The 14,422-nt window shown below is 41.1% G+C and overlaps 2 protein-coding genes across 2 annotated transcripts in view; one reads left to right on the top strand and one right to left on the bottom strand.

Moving 5' to 3' along the window:
• Positions 1–405: 405 nt before the first annotated feature.
• On the top strand, positions 406–9,351 carry LOC109472326 (protein amnionless-like). The gene is made up of 14 exons (XM_019772022.1): positions 406–565; positions 1,713–1,837; positions 2,003–2,047; positions 2,399–2,501; positions 3,596–3,702; positions 3,915–4,073; positions 4,594–4,737; positions 5,039–5,135; positions 5,520–5,602; positions 5,982–6,135; positions 6,591–6,659; positions 7,117–7,216; positions 7,705–7,927; positions 8,848–9,351. The coding sequence occupies exons 1-14, from the start codon at positions 532–534 to the stop codon at positions 9,016–9,018; spliced, it is 1,614 nt and encodes a 537-aa protein (XP_019627581.1). The 5' UTR covers positions 406–531; the 3' UTR covers positions 9,019–9,351.
• Positions 9,352–9,404: 53 nt separating this feature from the next.
• The window catches only part of LOC109472238 (DNA polymerase epsilon subunit 2-like), a 9,086-nt gene continuing 4,068 nt past the window's right edge, over positions 9,405–14,422 (bottom strand). The window contains exons 8-17 of the mRNA XM_019771870.1: positions 13,893–13,941; positions 13,694–13,766; positions 13,326–13,467; positions 12,726–12,846; positions 12,476–12,530; positions 11,674–11,811; positions 11,238–11,343; positions 10,651–10,827; positions 10,188–10,255; positions 9,405–9,997 (exon numbers count right to left, since the gene is read on the bottom strand). Of these exons, the coding sequence (XP_019627429.1) occupies positions 9,982–9,997; positions 10,188–10,255; positions 10,651–10,827; positions 11,238–11,343; positions 11,674–11,811; positions 12,476–12,530; positions 12,726–12,846; positions 13,326–13,467; positions 13,694–13,766; positions 13,893–13,941 (945 nt within the window). The 3' untranslated portion in view covers positions 9,405–9,981. The remainder of the gene's footprint in view (positions 9,998–10,187; positions 10,256–10,650; positions 10,828–11,237; positions 11,344–11,673; positions 11,812–12,475; positions 12,531–12,725; positions 12,847–13,325; positions 13,468–13,693; positions 13,767–13,892; positions 13,942–14,422) is intronic.

The following is a 14,422-nucleotide window of genomic DNA, read 5'->3' as shown; positions in this document are numbered from 1 at the left end:
TTTGCATTGAATTTTTTTCTCCACCAGTTTGGTGGAAAAAAAAATTAAGTGTAAAAGAGAAACCCCGATAAAAAAGCCTAAAAACACGCTGAAAATACCCCCAAACCCAAACCTCTGCTTGGAGAGTAGGAAAAGGGGCGTAAAGTTTGCTGAAACTTTTGGTTGGACAGAAGGAACCATCCTGAAGTAAGGGGCAAAAGCTTGTTATTTTGTTTCATTTTATCACAGTACCTAAGGTAAACCGGATAGACATGTTATAAAATTGATACTGTTTATATATCCATATTCATCCCGTAAAGAATTTGTTTTTTAACTGGAAAAAATGTGCTCATTTACGGAAAGCAAACTAATGAAATAACTTTACGCCCCTTTTTTCCGAAGATGTAATGGTCCAAAGTAATTAGTTCCAGACGTTCGTGTCTGGTACGGGGCCGCGCAGTGAAATTCTGAGAAGACGGGAAGGACTGCATCGCGAATCACCCAAACATCGATCTACACCATCATATACCGGTTCTTCTGCACCCCAGCAAGATGAGGGAGATAATTGTGTTGTTCCTTGTCCTTGGTAAGTAGTTTTTTAGGGTTTAAATAGACGAAAAAGCCGCAAGATCTTGGTCATCTGTGGGGACCGCTACCTGAACTTTGGCCGGGTCTTCTGTCGAGAATTTTCTGTGGTTTTCTTCGGGATTTCTGTATAAATTTTGTTTAAGTTTGAATTTTCACACCTGTGCTCTTTGTATAGGACACAAAGAGATATATTTGTTGTATCTGCAACGGTCTGGAATGAGATAATTGTTGGGGTGGTTTCGAGCACGGGGTCGCAAGCTTATGTAAAGAGAAGAGTCAACAGAGGGGTGCAATCAAGTGTACTTAGCGCCATTTACACCAGAATAATCCGTTTTCACAGTTTCACGGCTTTGGCCACTGATGTATGATCCGCGGAAGATCTCATTAGAGAACAATGATGAAGACCTAAAATGATTATCTGGGATTTAGCGATCATTTCCACATGCTAGACTTCGTTTCAAGTTGGCATCTGTATCCCCAAGGAGGGGCGGACCGCTATGTATACATGCGGCAGCTATCGTGCGTTGGTAGGGACGAACCGTTATGCACATGAAGGGATGTGTATTGGTGATTGTTAAATTTTCTTGGAATAGACTTGAGATGGAAGCAGTTTATTTTCTCAGTTGTGGAAAGTACTAAATATGAAGCAATATAAGAATTGTAAAGTTTTAACTTTTACTGATGTAATAATGACATTGCAAAAAGTGTCCATAACATCCTGGTTGCAAAAGAATGTAGCCTCTACCAGGCTTGGGTAGGCGACTAGAAAGAGTAGAAATCGGCCAAATAGAGAAATAAGCATGCCAAGGGAGTTTGTCTGTTGAGAGAACAGTGCGGCAAACTGTTGCTTGCTTATTTCTCTATTTGGCCGATTTCTACTCTTTCCAGTCGCCTCCCCAAGCCTGGTAGAGGCTAAAAGAATGCACTGATGCAGACTTGTGGGGCGACGGCGTTAATTTTTTACAGGGAGCGATGCGACTTATACCTAATCTCTTGCCTGCCATCGAAGGATGTTTTTGCCAGGGACAGGGAGAGAGTTTTTCACCGCCTAACAACTCTCTTCTGGGAAACTCCCTCAGCCGCAAAACTGTCCCTCCACTGTATAAGTTGCATCGCTAAAAAAAAAACCTTCCTTTATATGACAGCTGGAAGCAGCGATGCCCTGGTGAAGCGTTGGAACAAGTACTCCGACTACAACAATGCAGGCAACTGGGGAGGGCTGAACAGGACACCATGTCCTACTGACTCCATCAACTTAGGAGCTGTGCAGGTACGAGTGAATCATCAGTATGTGTACTAGAAACAAGTGTATATATTTGTTTGTTTGATAAAAATTATGTATATAAGTGTCCTGAAGTTTACACATTGTGTTTGTCATCTGACATATCAGACTTGCTGACATGTCTCTGATCCATCCTCTTTTTTTTTTCCACAGCCTGTATCAGTATACATCCAGTCCAACCTGACCATCACAGAGTTGGTGAGTCTAAACTAGAAGAATAAACAAGATTAAGTCTGAGGTTTTCCACTTTTATCTAGGGCTCACCTTCAATAGATTAAAAGATGATGATGTTTAGGTTTCTCTTGTTATCAATCAGTATATCAATACATGAACATGCATTTAAATGTTATGTCAGCACACGTTGTCAAATATAAGTATAAGGCATATTAAATTAAACCTTTGATACAGTACTTAAAAAGCTTTTGAATATTTGTATGCGGCATACGCTTAAGATGTAACTGTATTGTTACATCATGATTGAAATGTTGTTTTGACACCATCCATGTTCCATTGTTGTGTATTCACCAATTGACTGCCACTTTCCTAAAGGCCCTCCCCATGACTGGTGAGGTTATCCTGGGCCCTAATGTCATCCTGGACTTCCCCTCCAGCCCTGCCAACTCAGACCCGTCTTGTCAAGGCGTCGCTCCAGGTCAGGATCAAATCCAGTGGTCGAAATACTTTTTTTCAGTGCTCTGCAATATTGCAGAAGACTCAAAATTTTGTTCTGCAATTTGGAAATACTGTCTGCAAATACACAAGACTCTATACTACAATGTTGCAAGTTTATAAGCATGAACTATTGATTGATATGCAAATTAGTGAAGACAAATTTTTGGAAGTCCAAAAGGAAACAAAAGATAAACAAGTCAAGACAAGGTTGATGTAAATTAGTGAAGAAGCTCCTGTTGTTTCAGAACAGGAGCTTAAGTGTTGTCTGTCCTTGGGGCCAAGAGCACCAAATCCCAAGTGCCAATTTTTTCCTGCTGCAAAATTGCAGATTGTATAAATTTTTCTTCTGCAATGTTGAAAATCTATCTGCAGATTGCAGACTGCAGACAGGTATTTCGAACACTGAAATCTTATACCGCAAATCACTTCTTACATAAGTAGCACCCCAGTTAGGTTTGCAAGGTGCAGTTGGTTTTGAAGGCTCGTATCTGTGAAATATCCCTATTCATTTGTCAATGAACGTTAGACATGACTAATGAGATGCACAGGGGAATTGTTACTCAAGCAACTGATGAAATTTCAAAATCCATCCAGTTGCTCAGAGTAACAATCCCTCTGTGTATCCTATGTATTACAGCTCATCTAATACTTGTACATTCTGCACAACATCTCCAAACAATGTCTAGAGCTAGAAGTCCAAGGGTTAGGTGTAACAAGTCGATCGGTGTAATATAGCCAGCTGCCGCAGCGCCGCGTGTCTGCGAAGCTGGTGTGTTACGCCGAAAGGCTGTTATACCGGCTATACAGATACAGATACAGATACATGTAGCCAGCTCAAAAGTTCAACCCTCTAAGTTCAATTGGCTGTCCAGAAAATTACAACCAGACAGACAATATGTTTCTGTGATACAGTAGTAAACTGGAAGGAGTAGGAGCTCTATATGACTCTGAAAAGTTCTGTAAGATAACCTTACCACTATACATCAATGAAGGTTAGACATCCAGGTAATGAGATACACAAGAAATTGTCACTCAAGCACCTGAATAGATAACCTTACCAACACTGTTCCACAGGTCAGCTTGCAGAGTTCCAGGTCCAGACCCAGGAGTGGTTCAACCTTAACAACTGGGAGGTGTACGGTTCCCTGGCCGACGCACAGCAGGGAGACGTGTCCAAGCAGGTCTCTCTTTATTCTGATCCCCTTTAGCCAAAAGGCTAATCTTCCAGGGTTCATTGAGGTAGTGGTAGACGAATTTGCCCACTTCTGTAATATGTGGGTTTTTAGATTTTAGTAGTAAAATTGTTTTCTCTTGGTGGGGGATAGTGGGAAAGTAAGGATGCACTTTAGGCATGATGGTGAATAATTGGTTTTTGATGTCATCATACAATAAGGTCGGAGCGCTGGACATAGAGAGGATCCCCTGCAGCAGTGGCGGAGACACCACGGGGAGCTACATCAGGGATGAAGTCCTGTTTCCCCAGGACCGCACCTTCAGGGTCAACATGGGCACTCAGCCGCTCAGCCTGCAGAAACTCAACTTGGCTGGCAAGGTACAGTCCAAGCTGCACTGTTTCTCGGAAGCTGTTTGTTTTGATGTTGTGAATGTGATTGGTACAAATTTACATCTGATCTTGGTCTGTGTGAAGAGACTGTATTATTTTTGGCATGTTTTTTTAGGCTTTTTCATCGGGGTTTCTCTTTTGCACTGGAATTTTTTTTCACCCAACCCAACATGCCAAAAATAACCACAAACCCTAACCTCTGCTTGGAGAGTAAAGAGACTGAGCAGTAACATACTGTCTTACTACTAAATTCAATGAATGGTTATAGGAATGAACTACGTACTGTATTGAGTGTATTATTCCACATTTATATCAATGACAGAAGAAACACAAATTCAGTCCTATAGTGGCTTCTACTTGTCATAAGTCCTTCGACTAAAAGAACATGCAGCAGATGTTACTGATACACCACATTGAAGCTGCCTGCTTTTACCATGTACAATGTAATACTGTCCAGTGTGATGCATTTTCTATCTTTCTTAATTTTATGTGCTGTTTTATTGTATAGGCGTACACGTCCACAAACCCATTCAGTGACTTCTTGAACACAGTCAGCGGAAGGTCCCAGTTCAACCCTGCAGCAGACAGGCCTACCGTGAACATCGGGGGCTCCTGCACGGATGTCACGGGATGTGCCTGTGGGAATGACGCAGTATGTAACTGTTACCTGATGCTCTATCTCATCCAAGTGCTCTGTGCTCATGTCAAACTTTCATTTCTGTTAAGGTTTTTTGTTTTCTTCTTCTCTAGCTTAGCTTGTTAAGCTAGAGAATGTGAAGGTAAAGAATATGCATTTGCTTGGGACTTAACCTTTCTATAATATATTTCTTTTAGTCAACATTTTACATCAAGCAGTTTTAAACTTCGAACCCATGTATGTCTAGCTAATTCTGAGTGGCTGATCAAGAGAATGCTTGTTAAGAGAATACTTACTACTGTACCTTCCCTTCCAGATGAAGACTGTGATCTGTGCTGCAGTACAATGTCAGGATCGAGGTCTGCAATGTGACAGTCCCCCCACACCACAGGGACACTGCTGTGGCATATGTGGTAAGTGCTGCTGACAACAAATTAACAGGTGCAGCCAAACCTGCCCAAGATGGCCACTCTTCTTGGGCAGGTCAGTTAATGCTTGTGGCTATGCCAGAAATATTCATGTCCAAGAAAAGGTGGTTATGGCTAGCTAGCTGGATGAAAAAGTGTGTGCCTGGGCATGTTTGACCATACCAAAGCCAGGGATGACAGGTGTATGTTTCAGCAAATGTCCATGGTAGTAGTGAAGGTTTCTTTGCATGCCTTTCCACTGTAGTGCAATTTGTAATAGTTTAAGAGTCAAAAGTATCTATTGTCTTACATTGTCCAGCTAAGCTGATGATAAATTTTAAGGCCCACTGGCCCAGTAACACTGTTAATACAGCCCTCTTTTTTTTCTAGGGGCTGTCCTGACCATTGGGTATGGGGACAACTTCAACTTCCAAAACTTGCAGAGCTACATCCAAACACAGTATCTTCAACAGGTAAGAACTGGAGAAATACTATTTGCAATTTCTTTTCGAAGAAACAGAAAAAGATGAAAGAAACAAGAGAAGCTTAATCTTTGTGTAGAACAAACTAGGCAAAGGGACAGAAAGATGTAGTGTAATATAAAAAAAAATAAAAGAAAGCTCCTAATAAGAGAGCAAAGATTTCTTGATATGTAATTATGCCCTGAAAGTAGTTTTGTTTGTTTCCAAGTTAAAATAAAGTCACTCACTCACTCAAGGCTGCATGCTTCATCAGGGAGTGTATTGCCTCTGCAGATGGATCTCCAGGTTGAAAAAAAAAGAAAGATATGAAGTTGGCTTTTTTGTTGTAGGCATGTTTGAAAGACACTGAAGAAATCTGCCGCATTTTCAGGACAAATACCGAGGGGTGCGGACGATCCTGTCCAAGTCTGCGGTGTCTCGTGCGGGGGAGGTACAGCTTGTGCTGCAGGATGATGCACCAGGCACGCAGAACGGCCAGACTGCTGCCGCCATGGCTCAGGAGGTCAAGGACACACTACCAGCAGGTGCAGAACACACTGTGTGCTTTATATCCTTGAAATATTTCATCAGAAAAAGATACCAGTACAAAAAAGAAAGCCTGATAAAAAAGCCTAAAAACATGCTAAAAATAGGCCAAAGCCCAAACCACTGCTTAGAGAGTAGCAAGAGACTGGATAAGAAGATTCTTGTACAGTCTCTCAACAACCAGTGGGTTTTCCAGCGAAAAGGAAAAGGTGACAGACAAGTCACGGGAACTGCTGCCAATAATCCTACGTTGTAGGGCTAGGCAGAAATGAAGAAGAAACATCGGATGTGAAAACACATTACATGTAGTTGTTCTTTTATACTGTGAGCTTTGTGGTTTTAAATTACACATTAAGATTTCCGCTATGATTTCTAACTGGACTGCTAAACAATATGGCACCAACATCTGGAAGGTTCTGTCTAACCTTGAAAATTTCTCTGTCCTCTGTCCTAGCTGGACTGGGGATTACTGCAGTTGAGGTAGAGGCTTCTGCTAAAGGAACATCACCAGCCGGACAGACAGGTATAACTATAATTGCACATAATATCACTCTAGCAACATGTACATGTAGTATCAACCAAAAATTATCAGTAATTGATGGTAAACTAATAGAAAATCATAACACACTTGTTATGAATCTCAGTAGATGGATGAAGTGAAAGTGTTCAGGAACAATTTTCTGTGCTACATATGGACATACTATTTTATTTATCATATTTACAAGACATGTTAATCACTGCTGTTACTCCCTGAATAGTATTGGTTCAACATTGGTTTGCCTTAGCCTGTGTTTACACAAGCTCTCCACTGGGAGATGATGACTCCCACACCAAGATTTTGAGGGGCTTGCAATGTTTGGGGCGGGCGACCACCAGGAGCGTGATTTAGTCAGGCTTAGGTTAGCCTGTGCTCTCCCATCCATAACAATTGCTAAGCTAATTTGATGAAGCATAACTTCCATTCCTCCCTCTGCCAACAGGTGGCCGTATGGGTGGAGGACAGATAGCAGGCATAGTGATCGGGATCATCATTTTCCTCGTACTTATTGTCCTGATAGCCTTCTTCATCAGCCGCAGGAGGTACTGGTCATTATTTTGGCTTGTATTATTATACAAATGTGAAATATATTATGGTGATATGGAAATGAAGATTCATAGTATGTATATTAACCTCAGCAATGTCCTGTTAAGCATTATGGTTTACACATTCAACACAAAGGCACACAGTATTTTGGTAATATACAGTAATGAAGACACATAGTACACATTTTTTCACCTTCGCCGAAGTCCTGTTAAGCATAAGTTACAGTGTTGCCTGCCAAAATTTTCATTAGAATCTAACTAACCAACAGTATAAGTTTGAAACAATAGTCTGAACGATTGGTAGCTCTAAGATTGGACTGTGGACAGAAGTGGAGTGCATTATATTGTCACTGCTGTTACCCACTGTTAGCAATCAAATTTCCTTGTACAGACATTGAGGTATGTATATATATATATGTATTTGAACGACATTTGAAATGTTTATGACTGTTTGGATGATAAGTGCACCCGTTTCCCTTCCACAGCACCCCACTGGAACTGAGTTTGCCCAAGATGCCGAAAATGCCCAAGATGCCGTTCAACGGGAAGAAGAGCCTGACCAACGAGTTTGAGATGGGCGGGGCAACCTTCTCCAACCCGAACTTCGACCCCAACAGCCCCGACCACTTCAGCCTGAGCTACAGCGGGGTGGAGGACCTGGGCAGCAGCAAGGGATTCAACAACCCCATGTACGACAACCCTGTAGAGGTCAGTGTTTCACAAGACTGGGACTTCCTTTGTGATGTGTTCTACTGCTCATCATTTAGAATCATCATTCAATAGAAGGATCTTAGGTCTTTTAGTAGGACAGACATGATTTACAACTGAATTTTTAATCGGGTTGGACCCTAATCTCAGTACTATTGATTGTTTATTGTGTCAAATTGAATTCTTACCGCCAACTGTACATATCCTTAGCGCTCGTACCAGACTAACTTTTAAAACTTCAAAGACTTTCAGTCATTTTAATGTAGAACGACAGTAGTGATTTTATACTCGTGAGAAATTATATTGTTTTAATAATATTGCTATAATAATATGATGACAATGGTTTTATAAATTTAGTATATTACAAGTGTAAGTTACCCTTTTATATCTACTAGTATTGTATAATCCTATAAGTTGTAAATATGAGCACAATTCAGTTTTTACTGCAAGCCTGATATGTTCATTGCTCTTTTCAATAAACCAATCACTACACTACATGTAATCATGGCCATAAAGAAATGTAGTTTTGCTGGCTGTCCAAGAGAAACCAAAATTGGAAACAAGATTTAATTTGTTATAAGTTATACTACTCATTATTTACTCTGATATCACAAAAGGATAGAAGGATCTTAGGACGCACATGGTAATTTAGAAACTTAAGCCATAAAGAAATGTAGTTTTACTGGCTGTCCAATAGGAACCAAAATTGGAAACAATATATGCTCTCTTCATATCATAAGGTACTCATATCATAAGGTGAGCTTACTTAATACTTAATGGGAAACATAATTTTGTTTCTCATGTATAGAGCATTTCTATTATGTGAAATGGTTCTCCTTCCTCAGTGCATTTCATGTACTAGTTTCTGCAATGCTTTTCTTTTACTTTGTACTACGTTTGAATGCCTGCTGTTGCTACAGGACAACCCCATGTACAGTGACACCAGCCTGTCCGGCACCATGGACCCTGCCTCGGTCACCACCACCCCACCCACCACTCCCGACGGGGACCCCAGGGACAGTGGGGGCATCGAGAACCCCATCTACGGGGTGGACAACCTGCAGGAGGTGGTCATGGACGCAGAGTGCTAAAACAGCAAAGTCTGGAACCTAGCCAGGGCTCAAAATAATCTCCAAGCAGATCATACCGTAGCCTTTGGCAGTGTCCATTTGCCAGAGGAGTGTCCATTAGCCACCGAAGCCAATGGATACTGTCTGGCTAATGGTTACTGCCTGGCCAGTTTGATACTGTCTTTGCGGCCACCGAAAGATCTGCTTGGAGATTAGCTCGAAATACCTTTTTTTCTGCATACCTGCACTGGAGCAAGTAACATTACAAATAACCTGCACCACTCAGAGTCAGAATTTAGGAAGTATTCATCATACTTGAAACTGTTACTTATGCCTTTCGTACTTCATAGCTGGTACCAATCAACGAAAAAAAATCCACATACATGTACAAACCCAGTACTGGTGCTGGTAGGCGTCAGAAATACCTGCACAGCCCCAATTTTAGCTGCACTGATCAGCATATGCAGGTGGTATTTCAAGCCCTGCTAGCAGTTGTCACCTTATGTCAATCCTGTCTTTGAATCCATATAATGTTTGTAGTACACTTTGTGAAAGTGTGAAGCTGCACTGTCATGTATGCACCCACATCTCAGCTTTATTAAAGGGTCTGCAATTTATCAAGTCATATGTACATCTTAAGCAGATATATGTACCTACTTGCCTGAAGGCCACAGAAAATAAGTCTAAGTACATCTTATATTAGTCTTGTCAATGTGTGTCTGATATTCTTCATGCTGCACTCGTACTCAACAACTCTGTACCACAGTATAGCAGCGATATACAACTTTTATTGATCTTATTGCTATTACACTTTACCACATCTGTTCTTCTGATTTCAAGTTATTAAGAATAAATGCACAATTCTACACGATTACATTGAGTAGTTTGTCATGACTTTAAAAAAGGCACTCTTTTAAATACAGGTTATGCAAACCAACATCAACTCAGTTATGATGTTCTGCGACATGACAGTTGGGCGTATCCTCAGTCTCGGATTTGGCTGGAAGCAAAGAAAATAAATTGTTTAGCATGGTTCGAAACTTTCAAGTTAATTAGATTAGTGTAAATTAAGTTACAAGCCTACACAATGCCACTAGAACATTACCACCATTATGTTGAAGATATACTAGTAGATAATGTAAGAGAAATGTTTGTAGTAAATTTATGCCATTTCAAAAAAATCTTTTCACCTGTCTTCCATTTGCCTGGTTGCTGGATAGTACACCTTGAAGACTGCATCATTACATGCAAAGGAACCCTGAAATAAAAAAAGCCATTATATCAAACATAGTTGCTACACGTACATAGTATAATGTGTATCACAGGGATCTTATTGTTCACTTTGTGTACCTATAATATTGCAATACAGCCAACCATTTCAATTATACCAGACTATAAAAATATCAGTTTTACTTGCAACAGAGTGGTTGCTTTTGGCATGGGTAAGCCAGATACTTCCAAATTATGCATGTAAACCCCTATTTCATTGCCATATGCTAATGTTTAATCGTATACGAAACTCACAGGATTTGCGAAGGTACAGTCCATGTGTGTGCTGCTGTAGTCATCAAATTTGTTGCATGTACATCCCCATTCATACCATACAATGCCAGGATAAAAATGTAATGATGTTAAATCGTATATGAAACTCACAGGATTTGCGAAGGTACAGTCCACGTGTGTGCTGCTGTAGGCGTCAAACTTGTCTGCTACCACCACGACGTCTGGTAGAGGGTAGACCCTGAGGGCGTGGTCATGTCCCCAGTACACTGGCTCTACATGCAGCGGGAGAGGGCACAGGTGGCCCTGGGATGCTAGGGTCTTCACAAACTGGAATATAAAACGGAGACTAATTTAATCCTTACAAATTAAGAAAAAAACAGACATGTCAACAGAAATCTGTACCCTTCCATATTGCAACTACAGTACCATGGAAAGCTGCCAGGGGGGCCAAAATGTAATCACTTCCAGTCTTTGTCAAAACACACCAAATATTGATGATCCATTCACAACTTCTCGATTTATGCTGTTCATAAACACACACCTGAAAATGTAACTAGACACAAGAAACTGGTGAAAAACAAGGATAACCAGGATGTCATGTACAATGGGATACCGTTAGAACAGATTTTATAAATAAACTCAGTCAATATGGTTCCCGATCACTAGGAATGAATGGCAGTTGGAAAATCAAACTATGTTTGTCAACTGTTTAACTTTAAGCTGGAAGCCAGGCTTACATGTGTGGAGATATCCCTGTCGGTGGGAAACTTGACACAGTTTCGGCACATCTTGGTGACCATGTCCTCACGGAACACCACAATCTCCTGGGTGCAGTACTGGATCCTTGGAAAAGAATATTGCAGTTTAATCAACAGCAATGCATAGAGCCAGCATTTAGTTTGATAGAAGAAACATTTATTTGGTAGCAGTTAACCACTAGATGTCATATGAAATGATGCAAGGCTTTCACAAGGTAAGGCTTTGAGTGACTTCTAGGCTACATCTCTAGTAGACAATATTCAATGTATCTGTTTAGGCAGGGCTGAATCTTAGCCAGAACAGGATTAATTCACCTTAAAACACTTGTCAGGAGGAACACAAACTAGGGACATATGAGGTCCTAACAGTAGCACACTCCTGACATTGCTGTCACATTGTCGTAGGTTGTCATACCTGCATGGGTTTGTGGTGAACGTGGCAGTGGGCACTTTCCTCCTGAGCTCTTCAGTCACACAGTCGGGGATGGCCGGTCTGGGCAGCACGTTCCCTGGGCCGGGGTCCTGGCTTCCTGGTACAAAGATGAACCTGGAACTGGACAGGAAAAGTATGAAATTTAGCAGAACTCAAAGGCTAACAGATAGGTGTATTACACAATCTCTCTCTCCATGCCCGTAGCCAGGGGGGGTTCGGAAGAAGGTCCACTTTTTGGTCCACTTTTTATGTTAAAGTCCACTTTTTGGTCCACATTTTATGTAAAGGTCCACTTTTTGGTCCACATTTTATGTAAAGGTCCAAGGTTTTCCTGAAAAGATGGACTGGAATCGTAGAAAAACTGCTCCCTCTGTCATTGAATAAAAATTTATCTCTGATTTTTTTCTTGGAAGTCCTTCCAAAAACGCACGAAATGCCATTTTAGAAGGTTCAATTATCAAAATTTTCCGGACCCCCCTAGGAACCTCGCGCCTACGGCGCTCGAGGTCCCCTCAAGCTGTGGGAAGAACCCCCCCATTCAAAATCCTGGCTACGGGCATGCTCTCTGTCAGGGGCTGATTAGGCCTCCTCCCTCTAGGGGCCTGACCTGTGGGAGGGCTGCTAGAAGCGTGGTTTGGCCAGGTTGGGTATATAGTCATTTTTGCTAGCAGCTTCAGCTGTTGTGACAGAAGACTAAGGCTGGTTAGCTTTAAGCAAAATGTGCATGGTTATATAAGGCTATGAAAGGTTTGAGTGCACAAAACCAAACAAAGTAAAGGCTTACCTCTCTACCAGACTTGGAAACTGTGCAATAAGGTTTCCTAGTCCCCGAAAAGACTCTGCAACAAATGGAAAGAAAACAGGACTTGTGCTGACTGTACTTAAATGTTGTTAAAATTTTAATCTATCTCCGGACATGGCATAATTTTTGAAAAAATCTATCTTGTTAATTTTAAGTTTAATTTGTGTTGGTCTTAAGTACAATACAGATCTTGATATCAAATTTTGGTTACAAGCAGGACAATCGTACATACCTCTTAGGGTTTTAATATGGGAACTTCCAAAAGGACTTGATGTGAAGTTTCCACACAGCACAAAAGCTGTTGGGCAGATCTCGCTGTAGCCTGTGAATAACACTCTCAGCTTCTCCATCACCTACAGAAATGGCGCCAGAGACATGACTATGCCAGATGTATATCAGGCTGAATGTTGATGAATCAAACAGCCCACAGGATAGAGGCAAATGGCAGGCTGCCATCAAGCCTCAGCATAAGTGTATGTGTACTAGTAATCCTCAGAAGACGGGGAACAACTGACGTTAAACTGGATAGTGAGTGAAAGAGCGATTTAAGACAGTGCTGCATACGGGTTGTTATAACGGGAAAAGATAGTCTCAACTAAAAACAATAATACTAGTAGCAGAACACCGGATCGGACAACACTGCAACCTTTGGCAATTAGTAAAGAAAAGGTAAAGGAAGCCCCATTGCCGTTTGAGGCAGTAGTGGCAGTGGGTTGTTAATCCACTGTGTGTCTAAGGCACAGTATTGGAAGCTTCAAAGGTGGAGCCCATCCCTCTTCTTCCATGTATACATTTGTAGAGACTGCAGTAAAACAAAATTTTTATTTTATACCTTTGAATCATCAAGCCAGACGTCTGACAGGAAGACAATCATGGCATCTTCATTCTCTCTCTCCAACACCCTCAGCTTGGTAGACGCCTTAGCACATGTCGCAGAAGGACCGCCAAAGAAATTGATGTTTCCAAAGTAGGCCCTGTAGATAACAGTGACTGTGAGCTATGAGATCCCAACAGGAACTGACACTGTTCCATATGTTAATTTGAGATTTTCATGTTTTAGGATGACTTGTGTTTCCAATGTACTGCATGGAGTATGGCATAAAACTCAGATTACTGAAAATTACTAAGGTTTCCTATACACTGTTTTCATGAAATGTTCATATCTTTACATTACTACAGGAGCTGTCTTTATGTGTGTACCTTGTTGTCTTTGCTGGTTCAGGTGGTGGAAAGCCAAAGGCAGTTACATGGAAAACCTGGTCTTCATACCATCCTGAAAAACAACATGGGGGGTTATTTTTCATGAATAGATAAAGGCACAAACTTCAAAACATGAACTGTGTTAACAAAGGAAATGTTGAGCAAAACATGACTTAAAAACAACCTTCTCAGTACTCACCTTCAGCAAGAACAAAGCAGTTCTCTGTGAACAATCCATTATGAAAGTTGTACACAGTGGTTAAGGATATGGCTCACATATAGTATTCTACTCATTGCATCACTGAATTGACTGACTATTGGTATTGACTTCTAAGCACTTGGAGATACATGCATGTTTGGTTTACAAATCAACCCTGGAATTTCATCCTCCCAATGCATTGGCCATATACATTTGCAGGGGTTTTTCTGAACAGGGGAACAAGGGCGCAGCGCCCTCGTGTAACAAACCAGCGCCCTCTGGCTCATATCAATTTTCAGATTGAAGCCTAAGTCTTTTTCAAAATCATCTTTTTCCAGTAAAAATACAAGAACAACACCACATAACAATACATTACAAACTATGTTACTCTCATAAAAATTCCAAAATCTTACCACAAACTACCTCAAATTTCCCCCCTCAAGTAGCCTCAAAATGTCCCATTTCAACTTCAAATTTTTAAAGGCTTCACATGGCGGAAGGGGGGATACCCCCTCCGCACCAACCCCCCC

Source organism: Branchiostoma belcheri, unplaced genomic scaffold (genome assembly GCF_001625305.1).
Source record: "Branchiostoma belcheri isolate BF01 breed outbred unplaced genomic scaffold, Haploidv18h27 scaffold27, whole genome shotgun sequence".
In the NCBI taxonomy this organism is placed as follows: domain Eukaryota; kingdom Metazoa; phylum Chordata; class Leptocardii; order Amphioxiformes; family Branchiostomatidae; genus Branchiostoma; species Branchiostoma belcheri.
Note: the sequence above shows the minus strand (reverse complement) of the source record. Positions and strands in the feature narration are given on the sequence as shown.